The sequence below is a fragment of the Emiliania huxleyi genome (assembly GCF_000372725.1).
Source record: "Emiliania huxleyi CCMP1516 unplaced genomic scaffold EMIHUscaffold_349, whole genome shotgun sequence".
NCBI lineage: Eukaryota > Haptophyta > Isochrysidales > Noelaerhabdaceae > Emiliania > Emiliania huxleyi.
The window spans coordinates 106,005-121,031 of NW_005199370.1; the positions used below are offsets into that span (position 1 = coordinate 106,005).

At 65.6% G+C, this 15,027-nt stretch overlaps 5 protein-coding genes across 5 annotated transcripts in view; 4 read left to right on the forward strand and 1 right to left on the reverse strand.

The window, feature by feature from the left end:
* The window catches only part of EMIHUDRAFT_469948 (hypothetical protein), a 3,255-nt gene extending 2,194 nt beyond the window's left edge, over positions 1 to 1,061 (reverse strand). Inside the window, exon 1 of the mRNA XM_005773018.1 lies at positions 224 to 1,061. Within this exon, the coding sequence (XP_005773075.1) occupies positions 224 to 860 (637 nt within the window). The 5' untranslated portion in view covers positions 861 to 1,061. The remainder of the gene's footprint in view (positions 1 to 223) is intronic.
* A 600-nt stretch (positions 1,062 to 1,661) lies between these two features.
* Positions 1,662 to 2,384, forward strand: EMIHUDRAFT_117569 (hypothetical protein; the record flags this gene model as incomplete). The annotated part of the gene is made up of 1 exon (XM_005773019.1): positions 1,662 to 2,384. The coding sequence occupies one exon, from the start codon at positions 1,662 to 1,664 to the stop codon at positions 2,382 to 2,384; it is 723 nt and encodes a 240-aa protein (XP_005773076.1).
* Positions 2,385 to 4,816: 2,432 nt separating this feature from the next.
* On the forward strand, positions 4,817 to 8,194 carry EMIHUDRAFT_444677 (hypothetical protein). Its single transcript, XM_005773020.1, has 6 exons — positions 4,817 to 4,842; positions 4,880 to 5,931; positions 6,167 to 6,306; positions 6,590 to 6,790; positions 7,345 to 7,626; positions 7,810 to 8,194. The coding sequence occupies exons 2-6, from the start codon at positions 4,884 to 4,886 to the stop codon at positions 8,071 to 8,073; spliced, it is 1,935 nt and encodes a 644-aa protein (XP_005773077.1). The 5' UTR covers positions 4,817 to 4,842; positions 4,880 to 4,883; the 3' UTR covers positions 8,074 to 8,194.
* Positions 8,195 to 8,883: 689 nt separating this feature from the next.
* EMIHUDRAFT_242030 (hypothetical protein) lies at positions 8,884 to 10,053 on the forward strand (the record flags this gene model as incomplete). The annotated part of the gene is made up of 2 exons (XM_005773021.1): positions 8,884 to 9,123; positions 9,205 to 10,053. The coding sequence occupies 2 exons, from the start codon at positions 8,884 to 8,886 to the stop codon at positions 10,051 to 10,053; spliced, it is 1,089 nt and encodes a 362-aa protein (XP_005773078.1).
* A 2,456-nt stretch (positions 10,054 to 12,509) lies between these two features.
* EMIHUDRAFT_117571 (hypothetical protein) lies at positions 12,510 to 13,406 on the forward strand (the record flags this gene model as incomplete). The annotated part of the gene is made up of 1 exon (XM_005773022.1): positions 12,510 to 13,406. One exon carries the CDS (start codon positions 12,510 to 12,512, stop codon positions 13,404 to 13,406), a length of 897 nt encoding a protein of 298 aa, XP_005773079.1.
* Positions 13,407 to 15,027: the final 1,621 nt, after the last annotated feature.

Below are 15,027 nucleotides of genomic sequence, written 5' to 3' on the forward strand. Positions count from 1 at the left end.
CGAAACAGAATCAAGAAAAGCCAGCAAATATTAGCCAGAGACCAGAAGATCGAAAAGGGTAGGTAGAAACAAGGGAGATAAGGTGTAAATAAAAAAAATTGGAGTAAAAAGAAAAAGAAGATAAGGAAAAGAAGAATGAAGAATAAAAAAAGGGGGTGGGGGGGGCGAGAGAGAGGGTGAGGCGCAGTGGCGAGGGCAGCTGGCAGGCGTAAGCCCCGCCGACGTGCGCTCGGGAGGCGCGCGCCGAGCGCTGCGACGGCAACGCCGTTTGTCTCGAGCACCTCGAGCGTGCGCGGGATGTCGAGGATCGACTTGACCCCCGCGCACACCACGCAGACCGGCGTCCGGCTCAGCTCAGTCAGGTCAGCGCTCACGTCCATCGATGCCTCGCCGCCGCGGTGCACGCCGCCAATGCCGCCCGTCACAAAGACTGGGACCCCGGCGAGGTGCGCGAGCAGCATGGTGGCCGAGACCGTCGTCGCGCCGTGCCCGCGCCGCGCCATCACCGCCGCGAGGTCGCGACGCGAGCACTTGGCGACGCGCTCACGCCCGAGCTGCGCGAGCCGCGTCAGCTCCTCGGTGGCTAGGCCGACGTGGCAGACGCCATCGAGCAGTGCGACGGTGGCGGGCACCGCACCGGCCTCGCGGACGGCCTCCTCCACCGCGCGGGCGGTGTGCAGGTTGTCCGGGTAAGGCATCCCGTGCGTGATGATCGTCGACTCCAGCGCCACCACAGGCTCGCCGGCGTCGATGGCGGCCTGAACCTCGGCGTGCACGACCAGGGGCGGGCCCGCACGACGGGCGCCGTGCGGGCCAGTCACGTCGAGCTTCCCGACGGCGGCGAGGCTCAGGAAGAGCATTTGCAGTGTGTCGGCGGCGCGCTCCGCCTCTGCGGCTCTGCTGCCGCTAAACACGAGCCGCGGGGTTCACGGCGCCTTCGAGGGCGGGCGGGCTGTGCTCCTCCGGATCGCTCCTCTGCGGCTCGAAGCGGCGCAGCGAGTGCCCGCTGCCGCCCCTGCGTCTGACCAGTGCAGGGGTGGTGCCCGCAGCAGCTCGCTGTGGGCGGGAGGCCCAGGCGGAGGTGGACTTCGAAGAAAAAGAAAATCGCTTTCCTAGGCCCAGTTCTTGCGGGGTGTGGCACACGGCAGGGGTGGCGGGACGGTTGTGGAGCGAAGTGGCAGTAGCCAGCCTCAAGCATCGATGGGATAATAAGATGAGATTACCAGACGAGAACAGGGGGAAGGACAGGCGGGCGACATTAGGGGTCCCGTACCATGCGGAACCGACCCTATCCAGTGCTCAAGTGCTCAAGTGCTTCCAGAGAAGCTCACGGGGACGTACCGCCTGAGCTGGGAAACTTGACACACCGGCAGGAGATTTACTTCTGCAATGTTTTCTGGGCTTGATTCAATGGACAATGCACATAATATGCGTTCTTGTCGATGATCGGGATCGGGTTGCGGGCAAGAGAGCCCTAGCCCTGGGGGGTGCGCGTTCGCAGGGAAAGGGGCTTTCTTTGTGTACCGTGTTAGTGCCAAAAAGAAAAGAAACAAAACAGCCAACCCAAGGGAGGGATGGGAGGACGAGTTAGTGCCAGTGCGCGAATGGTCTTTTTATTTCCTGTGTCCAAACTGCACGCCCGCGCCGGCGCCTTCCGAACGATGGCGGACCCCTACGAGATCGTGCGGGCCGAGGTGCAGCGGCAGCTCGCTTCTGGTGGCGGCCTGGTCGTGCGCTGGCGCAACGCTCCGCCTGCCGGCAAGGACGCCGCCGCCGCCGCCGTGAGGAAGCTGCTTTCCGAGGTGGAGGTGGACCTTCAGGATCTGGAGGAGACCATCTCGATCGCGTCTACGCCGGCCGAGTCGCGCGCGCGCAACGCATTCCTGCAGGACTCGCTGCGAACCTGCCGCGAGATGAGGGAGGAGCTCGACCGCTCCTCGTCGTCCACTCCCTCGAGGCGCGCGGGCAAGGGCGGCAGCTCGCGCGCGGAGCTGCTGCGCTCGGACAACGGGCGCGCGGGCGCGCCGTCGGACGCGCACGCCTACAGCGCGCCAGCGAGGCGCGACGCGCCGCTGGAGGCGGTGATGCAGCAGCAGATGATGACGCAGCAAGAGGAGATGCAGGCGCAGGACGTCGAGCTCGGCAACCTCTCGGTGGCGGTGTCGCGGCTGGACAAGATGGGCCGCACCATCAACACCGAGCTGCGGCAGCAGGGCGCCATGCTCGACGACCTCGACCACGAGGTGGACGAGGCGGGCGCGCAGATGGGCGGCGCGATGGCGACGATGCAGAAGATGCTCAAGTCGAGCGACCGCGGCAAGTTCTGCGCCATCCTCGTCCTGACGGCCGTGCTGATCGTGCTCACAATGCTCGTCTTTTCTTGAGAGAGGGGGAGAGAGAGTTCGGGCTCTTGCGAGGGCGAGCCACTCGTACGTGGGGCCACACGGTCCGTGTGGCCACAGGTGGTGAGAGTACACAAGACTGCCGTCTGATCTCTTGTCGATCTTAGTGTAAACACGACAATACGGACCGCTTTTTCTTTTGAGCTTAGCCTTCGAGTTATGAAACAAACGCATGGCGGACATGGCATATCGCTCTCGGGCCCACAGACATCCCGCACACCCGCCGCCCCCGCGCGCACTTCGGTCTTCGCGCGCGCCCCACCCCGGCCGGGAGAAAGGGGAGTGACAGATTGGGACGGCGACAGACGAGATAGCAGAACCTCGCACTCCATGTGCGAGAACGCAGAGAAAGGACGGGGGGTGGTCCGGCCCACAACTCAAGACCGGCTCACGCGCCCCGAGCTCACCGTCTACCGCACTGAACACTTCCGCCCCCTCGCTCCCAACCCATCCACCTCGCGGGCGATCTCGGGCCGCGCCACGTGATCTCGGGCGATCTCGCGCTATCTCGGGGCTCCACGCCACGCCGCTCCCCCCTCCACCCCACCCCACCCCACCCACCGCCGCGCCGCGCTATCTCGGGCGATCTCGGAGCGTCGCTCGCGCGGCGGCACACCTGCTCAAAATAGGAAGGGCCCGGTTGGGAGCGGCCGCACATTGCTCGGTACCCCCCCTGCACTTCTAAGCCCGTCCCTGCTGCTAGGGGGGGGGGGTCTGACCCCCCCAGCAGCAGAGCGCTGCTGCTGGGGGGGGGGGTCCCGACCCCCCCAGCAGCAGAACGCTTCTGCTGGGGGGGGGGTCCGCCATGGGCTTAAGTGTGCAGGGGGGGTACCCAGCAGTGTGCGGCCCCTCTGGAGCGACGGGGCTCACGTGCTCGCTCGGTTCTCGCCGCCTCACTCTGCGCCACTTTTGAGGCGTTGGCGAGGGCCGGTGAGGCGGCGCCCCGCGCGGCGCGTTCCTCGCCCTCCACGCGACCCCTGCGCACACCGCTCATATTCAGCCCTCTTGGGGTTACTCTCGCGCTCACGCAGGGGAACCCGGCGGGACTCCCTTCCCCCCACCTCCGACGGGTTAGGTCGGTGCTGCGCCCCTTTGGCGCTTGTGATCTGTGATCTGTGAGGGTCCGCCCGCAGGCGCATTTTGTATACCGAGGCGGTGCCCGGTGCCGAACCTGTCGGACCTTGAGACAGCGTTGTAGATCCCCTGGGCGAGGGTGATGGCGTCCCCGTCGGGTCAGGGCTGAAGGCGGGGGAGACCAACCCGATCTCTCCGGCGTCCCGGGAGCGTGATTGACACCTCCCCCCGTGCCAACAGCCCCATGGAGGTAGGAGGTAGGCCGCTCGTCTAGAAAATCAGCCTTAAGCGAGCGGCCTGGCCGTTGGAATGTATGGCCGAGAGTGTCGGCCGGCCGTTCGGTCTCTTCCCCGGGGGGGGGCCTCAATGACCTAGTTGCCCGGCTTTGGCGCTTGTGTGCATTTCCCGCGCGTGCCCGCCTGCCAGGCCCAGGGCTGATCGTGATGCCAAGGCCAAATCAACAACATGCCCGGCTGATGCCAAGGCCAAACCAACTGCCCGGCTGGGTAAGGCTCAAAAGAAAGAAAGAAAACGGAACCCAAGGGAGGGATGGGAGAGGCTCAATGACTCTGCTCTCGCACCTTTTTCTTTTTTCGCACAACACATCATTCTACCGGAACATGGTCATGGGGCATGGGCCCTACTGCGAGGAGGGGGAGGGGGGGAGGGGGGGGGAGGGAGAGGGGGGGGGAGAGGAGGAGGGGGGGGGGGAGGGGGAGGGGTACCGGGGGGGGCGGCATGGAGGGGGAGGGGTACGGGGGCGGCGGCATGGAGGGGGAGAGGAAGAGCAAGGGCGAGAGAGGGCAAGGGACCGGGCGCTGGCATACCAGGGGGGGCAGGGTGGTGGGCGGCGACCGCCGCATACCGTCCTACGGCGGGGACTATCGCGCTACGCCAGGGAAGACAAGGACGTCGACGTGCAGCTGCTGCTGTTCGAATCGTTCGGCGGGTTCGGAAAGGGGGTCCGTGAGATCCTCCGGAAGGCGGCGGACGTGCTACAGAACAAGCTGACGCGGGCCCAGTACCTCGATGAGGTGACTTGGACCACTAAGAATTGGCTGGGGCTGCAGAAGCAGCGTATCTCAGTCGTTCTTCACACGGCAATCGCAGAGCAGGTTGTGAATGAGCTTGCCTGTGGCGGGGGTGGGCGGGTGCACGGAGCTAAGTGACTCGCCACCCTCGCAGGAGTCGCTTAGGCGGCTCCCGTGGTGTACCTGTGTTAGTGCCAGTGCGAGCCAGTCCCGTGCCCAGTGTTGTGCGGCTATCCGAGAGTGGGTGCATCAACCAACGCTAACGCAGAAGAAAAAATCAACAGAAAAAAAGAGAAAAAAGTTTTCGGCTCCACCTTGGCCCGGCGCACACACCGCCTCGCCGCCGCCTCCGTCGTCTCCGCCCCTTTTGCGCCCGATGATCGACGTCGAGCCTAGCGCTCGAACTAGCGCCGCCAAGCTTACCAACGCACTGTGCCCGTGCAGCAGCTCCACTGGTGGCGACGACGCTGGGACCGCGCGTGCGCTTGACGAGGTGCCGGCACAGTCGAGGCGCTGTCCGCTCGCTCTGCGTTTGCTGCCTGTTGCCCTCGTTCTGCTGCTGTTCACAGCATTTGCTGGGCCCACGGTGGCCAGCGCGGCGGTCCAGTTCCTCGTCGACAGGTCTGTGCTCACCGTCACTGCGCTGCACGTCGCGCCGTCGGAGAGCGACATCGGCGACTTTGGCTCGGGCGACCCTGGCTCAGCAGGCCCCCTGGACGTGTCTATCTCGAGGAGCGACCTGACCGTTGCGATCCAGACGACGGGCGAGCTGCGGCTCTGGCTCCTCCCGGTGGCGTGCACCGTCGAGCGGATGGACCTCTCCGTCGCACACGCCTCCGGCGGAGCTGCGCCCGTCGGCAGCTTCCAAGCGCTCAGCCCGCTCGCCGTCGGCTTTGGGGGCCGCGTTCCGCTTCATCTGCGCGGCGCACTCGAGGTTGCGAACCTCACTGCCCTGCACGAGCTCTCGGCGCGGATCATCACCGCGCCGGAGCTCTCCCTCTCCGTGGCCGGCAGCGTGACTGTCCGCGCGTGGCCAGGCCTTCTCTTCGAGGGCATCACGCTGGCAAAGCAGTTCCGGCTGCGCGGGATGGGAGGGCTGGCCGCGCGCACGACCGCGCTGCACCTGAGCGAGTCGTACCCCGGGAGCGAGGTGACGCTCGAGGCTGAGGTGGAGGCGCAGAACCCATCCTCCTTCGAGCTGACTCCGCTCGGCGAGATCGCCTTCGCCGTCCAGACCGCGGCGGGGTCGCAGTTCGCCGCGGTGGCCACCGACGGGCTCGTGAGCATGCGGCAGGGCGCCCTCTCGTACACACTCCGTGGCCCGATCCTCTCTCCGCCGGAGGACGTGCACGAGTTCGAGCGCCTCTCGGCGGACTACGCCGCGGGGCGAACCAGCGACGTGCACGCCGTCTTCACCTCCATCGGCGCGAGAGACCGCCCGAGATCGCCCGAGATCGCCCTAGATCGCCCGAGATCGCCCGAGATCGCCCGAGGTGACTCGAGGTGACTCGAGATTGGCCTCGGATCTACAACGCAGCCCTCTCACCGGCAACTTCCTCGCCGACATCGCCAGCCACACACCCGACGCCGCCATGCGCGCGCACTGCCCACTGCCTCGCCGCTCCTCGAGAGACGTTCTGTCCGCGCTTGTGGCGCCAGGCGGCGTGCCGCTCTACAGCGTCGCCTTGCAAGGCGTCGCCCTCGACGCGAAGCTGCCGGGCCGCTTGCTCCACTTCTTCCGAGACGTCGGTATGCACGTCGACGTCAACGCGGCGGCGATCCACTCCCTGGCGGGGCTTGTGGGCGGAACTAGATGCCCGATCTCCCCCAGATCTCCCCCGTATCTCCTCGTATCTCTGCTCGTGTCTCCGCATATCTCCCCCATATCTCGAGATGGAGAGGAGTACAGACCCCCGTGTATCCCGACTCACAGCTGTGTTCATTCCGCTGCGTTCCGCTGCGTTCCGCTGCGTTCCGCTGCGTTCCGCTGTGTGCGTAGCCCATGTCCATGCTCTCCCGCGACGTGCTGAGCACTCGGCACGGCTGCAGTACCCGACCGACCGACCTCTCTTGCTGACGCAGGCGGGAGACCACGCACACGGCTACGTCGGCGACCACTCTCACGGGCTGATCGAGAAGGACCCAACTCCACTGGCCGAGCTCGAGGAGACGGTGTACATCGGCCAGCTCTCCAACCCGCTCAACATCACCACCACCGTGCTCGCCGTCGAGGTCAACGTGACGTACCTGGGCACCGCCGTCGGCCGAGTCTCTGTGCCCGAGGTGCCGCGGACCCCCCCCCCCCCCCCGCCCGCTCGCCCGCTCGCCCGCCCGCCCGCTCGCGCTCGGCTGCATCTCGACTGTATCTCGACTGTGTCTCGACCGTGTCTCGGCTACACCTCGGCTGCACCTCGGCTACACCTCGGCCGCACTCGGCTGCACCTCGGCTGCACCTCGGCTGCACCTCGGCTGCACCTCGGCTGCACCTCGGCTGCACCTCGGCTGCACCTCGGCCGCACCTCGGCCGCACCTCGGCTGCACCTCGGCTGCACCTCGGCTGCACCTCGGCTGCACCTCGGCCGCACCTCGGCCGCACCTCGGCTGCACCTCGGCCGCACCTCGGCCGCACCTCGGCTGCACCTCGGCCGCACCTCGGCTGCACCTCGGCTGCACCTCGGCTGCACCTCGGCTGCACTTCGGCTGCACCTCGGCTGCACCTCGGCCGCACCTCGGCCGCACCTCGGCTGCACCTCGGCTGCACCTCGGCTGCACCTCGGCCGCACCTCGGCTGCACCTCGGCTGCACTTCGGCTGCACCTCGGCTGGACTTGGGTGTAGGTGTCGCCCCCGCTCGTGCTTGGCCCCTTCGAGTCGCGCCGCTCGCGCGCGTTCCCGCTCCTGCTCAAGGCGCCCGCCGCGACGCTGAGCCGGATGATGGCGGACTTGCTCAAGGACGGCGAGATCGAGGTCGGGCTGTACTCGGCGCTCGACCTCACCTTCGGACCGGACCGGGTCCGGCTGCCGTACGTCGAGGAGCTCATCACGGTGGCGCTCGAGAACAAGGGCCTCGCCGGCTCGGCGGCGGCGATGCAGCTCGTTGACAAGCTGGCCGGCGGCCAGGTGAGATCCAGCCTAGAACCAGCCGAGATTCCAGCCGAGGTCGAGCCGAGGTCGAGCCGAGGTCGAGCCGAGAGGAAGTAGACGAAGCTCTCTGGGAGGCGGGGAGGGGAAACGGGGTCTTCTGCGTCCTCGCCGCCACGCCACACGCCACGTCCATGACACGCCCGAGTCCACACCCCGCAGGTGAGCAGCTCGCTCGGCACGACCGTCACTGAGCTCGGCGAGGCGGGTCAGACGGTTGGCGAGACGCTAGACACGACGGTGGGCACGCTCAACAGCACCCTCTCCACCGCCGCCAGCACCGTCGCCAGCACCGTCGAGGACGCGCTCACCGACGTCGGTGACATTCTGGGAGACGTGTTTGGCGGCCTGACGCTGTCACACGGGCGGGGGCATGCGCAGGCGGGGCCGCCGCAGGCGCAGCAGAGCAGCAAACATTCGAGATAGAAGTGGTGCACCGCGTTTCAGCTCGAGGATCAGACAGAGAGAGAGCGAGAGAGAGAGACAGAGAGACGCCTGAGCTACAACATGCCAGCTGTTTATTTTTAAGGAGAATGCTCTAAATGGAGAGCGCGTCGTGTGACACCGAGTTTGAAACGCGGTTTTTGCTCGTTTTGCACGGTCGCGTTCGGCATCTCCGCGCGGCGTGCGACGTGTCCCAGCTCCCACACGCGCCACGCTCGGCTTTGCGGCAGCTTCTCGTAAGCACCTCCCTCTCTCTTGACTTTCCTTGCTCTTCGTAGCTCCGACCGTCGATCCCAGGTGTCTGCGCGTCGTGCAGTCGTGCACCCCGTTCGCACTTGGAGCACTATCTTGGAGTGCAGTCATCAACCTCACTTTTCGGACGTTTCTTCTTCTTCGCGGAGGGAGCGGTTGCTGGCGGAAGAGCGCGCGGAGGCGGCGGCAGCGCGGGCGGCGCGGGGGGGTGGGGGGGGTGGCGGCGGGCGGCGGTCCCGCGATGGCCGGCGGCGGGAGGCCCGCAGCGCGGCAAGGTGGGCTCGGGGGGTGGAGTGCGACGAGCGAGCGATTGAGCGCGCTTTCGAGGGGAGGGGGGAAGAGCGACCGGCCAGGTGGGCCGGTCTCTTCGACGGCGCCTAAGGGGTTGCCGTCTGCTGTGCTCCTTTTGGTACCTGTGTCGAACCTGTGTCTGTGAGACACACACACACACTCTGTGAGAGGCTGTTTGAATTCTTGTTTTTCAATTTACGACGGCGTCGCGACCGAGTCCTGGGTCCAGTCCCCCGCTCCCCGCTCTCGATGCTGGAGCCGACACGTCTCAACTTCACTGGCGACGAAAGCCACAACGGAGGAAATGGCTCCCCGCTGCGCAGCGCTGCCGAGCCCGCCTCGCCCCAGACGGTCCAAGCTCGGCGCACCGTCGACATCTCCGCCGAGCGCGCCGACTTTGATGCTGCGTGGAGGGTCAGTACTGCCGCTCTCGAAGCCGCCCGCCAGATGGTGCCCGACACACGAGACCAGAACGGCCCACCCTTCTCGGTGTGCCCGCACACGCGCCACTTCCGCCACCGTAGTTCCCCGCCGCCCGCAGCACGGCAGTCGCGTGCGTGAGCCTGGTAGGCGGCGCAGCTACAAGACTGGGGCGAGCACTGCACCAAGCCGGATGCGGTCCTTCCGTCGGCCACGTCGCTGCTCCACATGACACGCACCACGCTCGCCCTGCTCGAGCGCCACCATCGCCAAGCTTGCATGTCTCCGCAGCCCTCGCCTGGCCTTCTTCGGTGCACGCCGGCAGATCAAGTCACCAGCCTCGGCGCGTCGCCGCACTGGCTCGAGGCTGTGCGTGGGCGCCACTCGCTGCGCGCCCTCGCAGAGCAGCTGCAAGAGATCCCCGAGGCCTGCTTCGGCTCGCTCTCCGACCTGGAAGAGGTGCGTCGAGCCTACGTGCCGGTGCGCCGGGTTCATCAGCGCCGCAAGGCCCTCGGAGAGTTGGAGCAGCACCTTCAGTGCTGCGAGTCGGACCAAGGCCCGCCATCCCTCGACGAGCCTCGCTGGGCTATCGCGCAGTCGAGCGGCCGTCTGCACGCCTCAATCGAGGCCGCCTACTGCGCGGGCTTGACGGCGGACGATCCGACCGAGGGCGAGGCGATGCCGGGGCCTGCCTCACATCCTCACGCGCCAAGCGCGCCCTACATTGAGCTCTGCCTCCGGGTGACCTCGGTGGCCTTGGCTGGATCCGTGTTTGTGGAGCGGGTCACGCTCACCGAGGAGCTTGGCGCGGTCCCGACTCGCTCTCGACTCGATGCACTCGTGGCAGAGGTGGCGTCGCGCGACGTCTACTTTTCGCCACCGGTCGCCCTGCGCGAGCGCGGCACCTACCTCGAGTTCCGCACAAAGCTGCCGGCACTGCCGTCGGAGCACCCGGCCGCAGTGCCAATCTTCTCGGTCGTGGACGTGAAAGAGCTCTGATCATGGGCACGAGAGCGGGCACCTTCTGGAACATGAACGGCAAAGGTATGGTTCTCGCCTGCCCTCAAGTGGAAGCCCGGCGTTCGTCATCGAGGGTGTGCCCCGCGCGCACAAAAGCGACAATCCAAACGAGAAGAGCGCAGCGGGCGGTCGCTGTGCCTTCCAAAACGCTTCGTGTGTGCGATCGCCGCGTCGCGAGCGAGCAGCTACTGATCGGGTCAAGGGAGAGTGCGACACTTTTACCACTTTGGTGTCTCGGAGCGCCCCGCCCAGCAATTTTAGCATTTGTCACAATTCTCTTTGGCTGCGCGCCGGCGGTGCAGTAGTAGTAGCTGTCTTCCCGCAAAGTAGTTCCCGCACACTACGGCTAGAAAAATGCTGCCGCTCGCCTCGAACAAGACGAAAGCGCCCCCGCGGTGTGTGTCCAAACATGCACATGCTGCAACGTGTGTAAGGATGCCTCAGTCCCCCCACAACGCACTTTCGCGCCTGGCTGGGCAACGGTGATGTACACTCAGCCCAGGCCAACGTGGCCGCGGGCGGGCGGGCGCTGCTGAGCACGAGGCTGTGAGCCCGGAGCTCTTTGCAGCGGCAGCGATGCGAAAGGTCCAAAAGGATCTGGTGGCGATGAAGGTGGTAAAGCTCAAGGAGGAGCTGGGCGAGCGTGGCGAGTCCCTCTCGGGCAACAAGGCGTGGCTGCGCCGCATAGTGAGCGAGTATTTGGAGAGCGCCGCGGCGCGACGGAGAGCAGAATGTCCAAAAAAATTACGGCGAATCGCGCGCGCCTGCGGCGCGCGATTTTTTACCATTTTGCCCCGGGCGGGCCCACTTTTGTCGTTTTGCCACAGTGCTTTTAGCGTTTTGACCAAATCAAATCGGCCGAACCTTTCGACCGGCTTTTGTGATCCCACATGGGGTTCAGACGCTGTGAGTACACACAGTGAGCTGTGACTGTGAAAGGTCGCTCGGCCCGTCCATGCGCTGTTTCCTGTTATGAAAAGGTGCTGAGCTGTCAGAGTGTGCATACGGCTCTAGACCACACAGAACACACGAGACACGTGCGACGTGGTGCGGCTGACGCGTGCTCGCGACACACGACACTCGCGAGTCGCGCGTGGCCGTGGGACTGGGACACAGTGCTCAATATTTACCGGTATGAGACCGGCATTTGGTGATCTTTTGATTAGTTTTTGAGTGGTATGGTATGCGAAAGTGGTATGCGGGGTTTTTGATTCGTGTAGCGGCTGTGTGCCCGGGGGCGAAACCATGCAAAAGTGCGGGTATTAGCTATTACCGGGTATACCCAGGGGTTTTCCAGGTATACCCGCAATGCGCAAAATACAGTACCGGTCTCCAGGTATTTTGCCGATTAAATTTACACCGATAGGGGGTAGACAGCGCCCCAAAATCCACCAGTGTGGGATTTCGCGCAATCGCTTGACTCTGAAAAGCTCGCCATGTACCTTTCTGAGCGCTGTGGTCGCCGCTGACTGGCTCCGACTTGACGGGCGCATGGAGATGTGATGCCTCCATGCGCCCGTCAAGTAAAAACCGACATGCAGCTCGATGGTTTGCCCGAAAAGGTACATGGCGGCGTTTGGCGACAAAACAGCGCTGTGACCACGAAGTGGCGGTGGACATGCTCCCATGTTGCCGACGCGGCGCCGGAGTGGCCGGCGGCTGCTCGCCGCGACCACGACGGCCACTCTGATGCTCCGGGACGACCCGTCCTACCCGACGGTGGCACTCTTCCACGTCTCGCTCACGCTGAGAAAAATTCTGAAACGGCGTGCAGCATAGTCACCGACGAGTCGGTCCGCGTGACTCCTCGTGTTCCGTACCGCCGTTCTCACACATCCATAAACTCACTTAGCCTCACTGAAGCGATGCCTCAATCCTGAATCCCAGATTTTTAGTATTTAGATTAGGACGCTGATCGCTGTTGACCCTCTAAGTCCGATTTTGCCACACCACAAACAAAAACCAAAAAGGCACTCCGACTCGCTATGATTTCCGCGAGGCAAGTGGTATCCCGATTCCCGTACCAGCTTGCAGCTACCAACTTTTTGATTCGTCTACAAGATTAGTGCAGGCCTACGGCTCTTTAGGGTTTGATTACAGATTAGCCAATAAAAAACTCCCATGCGCCATGCCGGTATGGCGGTAAATATTTGAGCACTGCAACGACCCAACAATGCGTTCATGGATCCCTGCCCCGTCCCCCGACAGAGCCCACCAGCACCAGCCCAACCCCAAGACAATATGAATATCGCGCACATCTAAGCCCGGAGAGGGCAGGGGGGGTAGCACGTGCCGAGTTGAGTACTTACAGATCAACGGGCCACCCGGCAGCTGCTCTGCCTCTCGGCGTGTTCAACCCGGTGAGCCAGCGGGCCGCCGGCGCGCCGCCATCGTCATCGTTCGACGCCTGCTGCTCCTGCCGATCTTGCCGCTCCATGTCTTGCCCCCGCGCGGGGGGCAGCATCCTTCGCACCGTCCCCGGACGGGGAGTGCTCGAGGGGGAGATAGACGATTGCTCCTGCTGCTCTCGCCGCTCCATGTCTCGCAGCATCCTTCGCACCAGCCCACCCGAGAGAATCTCGGGTGACGAGGCTTCAGGGGGGTGCGCTGCCTCGCCCCTGTGCGCGGAGGCGCGCGAGCTTTCGGAGAGGGTGTCCGAGGAGAGGGTGCGGCACGAAGCCTGGGTGCGCGAAGCCTCCCCCATCTCGAAGGCTCGCTTGGACGGCTCCCTCGAGCCAGAGGCCCTCGAGCCCCCAAAAGACACCTCGTGGTCGAAGGACGGGACCTTTGAGGCTCGCTTGGACTGCGAGCCAGACGGCTCCCTCGAGCAGGCGTGTCCCTCGCCAAAGGACACCTCGAACGAGCGCTCCTTGACGGAGCGCCGCGAGAACTCGCCGAAGGAGAGCTCTCGCAAACTTCCCCCGAGGCTGGCGAGCGCCTTGACGGACGGCACGCTCGGCCTGCCCGGCCGCGGCCTGTCTCTGGGGACAGGCTGCCGAGTCCCGGCCGGCGCCGTGGAGGGCCTTCTGCTGCCGGCCGTGGAGCTGTCGCTGAAGCTCCCCTTCTCGTCGGTGAAGGGCACGTGCCGCTTCTCCGGCGAGATGGCCAGCGTCCTGACCAGTGGAGCGGTACGCCTGCCCGCGGCCGGCGCGAGCCGGGCGCGCACGGCGGAGCAGCACGCTCGCAGCCGCTCGCTTGCAGCGGAGCAGCACGCTCGCAGCCGCTCGCTTGCAGCGGAGCAGCACGCTCGCAGCCGCTCGCTTGCAGCGGTGCAGCACACGCGCAGCCGCTCGCTTGCAGCGGTGCAGCACACGCACAGCCGCTCGTGGTAGAAACCGCAGAGCGCGCAGAGGGCAAGGCTTCCCGCAAAGGCAAGGAGCACGATCGCGGTGGCTGCGAGGTGCACGGGCTCGAGTCCTGGCGGAAATGGCGGAAAGCCCGGCGGGTCCAGCGGCGGCGGCGGAGGAGGCGGAGGAGGCGGCGGCGGCGGCGGGGCGGGATCGGGAGGGGGCGGCTCGATGGTCCACCAGGGAGGTGGACTCGGCGCTGTTGGCGGCGGTGCGATCAGCACGAAGAGCGTCAGAGCGATGCACATTCGTGCGAGCTGAGCGCCTCGTGGTTGGACCGCACGCCGTCGGCCCCGAGATAAACGCCGTGGGAAAAATTCTCGTAGACCTGCAATCCGCGGGGCGGGGAGTTTTATGTTCGTACGTCGGCCATCTCTCATGGAGATGTCTATTTATTTGGACATGCTCAGCACGACGGTGTGGCACCTGCTCGCGCCGGACGGGGGGCGGGTGCGGTCTCCGGCTTCCGGCCGCACCAGCGGCTGCTCGAGGAGGGCGTCGGCCGCGAGGCGTGCGAGGGAGGCGAGGGCGGGCAGGAGGAGGACGGCGCCGGGAGCTGGGCCTGTGGTTTGGCCGGAGGGTCGCGAGCCGGCAACGCGGGGCGCGTTTTTCTGGTGGAGGACTGCGGCGCGCGCGTGCGGATTGCGCGGACGGTGCGACTGGTTTAAGGCTCGACGATTTTTGTTTGGATTGTCCGAGCACAACACAAATCACAAAATCAACAGAGAAGGCGACCAATAAAACCAAAACACACAGAATCAGAAATAATAAACCGTATGCGCTATTCACGCACATAGAAACATATACATGAGTTGGACTCCCCGACTACGCCTGCAGCTCTCAGCTGTATCTGAGCTGTGCACGCGATGTACCATGCAGATGGACACTCAGACGTACGCGCGCGCCCGTGGGGCGCGGGAAGGAGCTTCTCAGTGTAGTGCCGTTTGTGTGGCCACGCCCGGCGGCGGAAGAAACTCAGCAGCCGCCGGCCCGGCCGCCGCTCGCCGCGGCGCCGCGCCCGCCCAGCCGCCGCCTCCGTCCTCGCCGCCGCTCGGGCACGGGCTGTCCGACGGGCACGGAGGGCAGCCTCCCTTGGCCGGGTCGTCGTGGCGCAGGCCGCTCAGCCACGCGTCGGCGAGGTGGCCCACGTCCATCGCACCGGTCTGTGCGCCGGGCGGCTTGAGCGTGGTGGCCGCGCCCGGGCCGAGCAGCGTCTCGAAGAAGCAGTCGACCCAGCACTCACTCGAGCGGTTGGCCGGCTGCGGGCAGGCCTCAAAGCAGGCCGCCCCTCTGCTCACCACGAGGCCGTCAAACGCCCTCGCCTGGCATGCCTGGTCGATTGCCTTGACGACGCTGGCGTTGCGCCAGTGAAGGCCCTCGTCCGCCGCCGTCAGGCTGTACCACTCGCCGCCGCCGGAGTTGCCAAAGCGAGACGCGATGTTCCAGTTCCAGTAGTCCCAGGCGTGCCGAAACGGCACGACGGGAGACGGATCAGGCGCCATCCCGCACGCACGCCACGAGCCGCCGGCGCAGACCCTCTCCCGCCCGACGCCGGGGCCTTTGTGGCCGGGCGGCGCGAAGCAGGAGTACTCGCACTCCCCGTGGT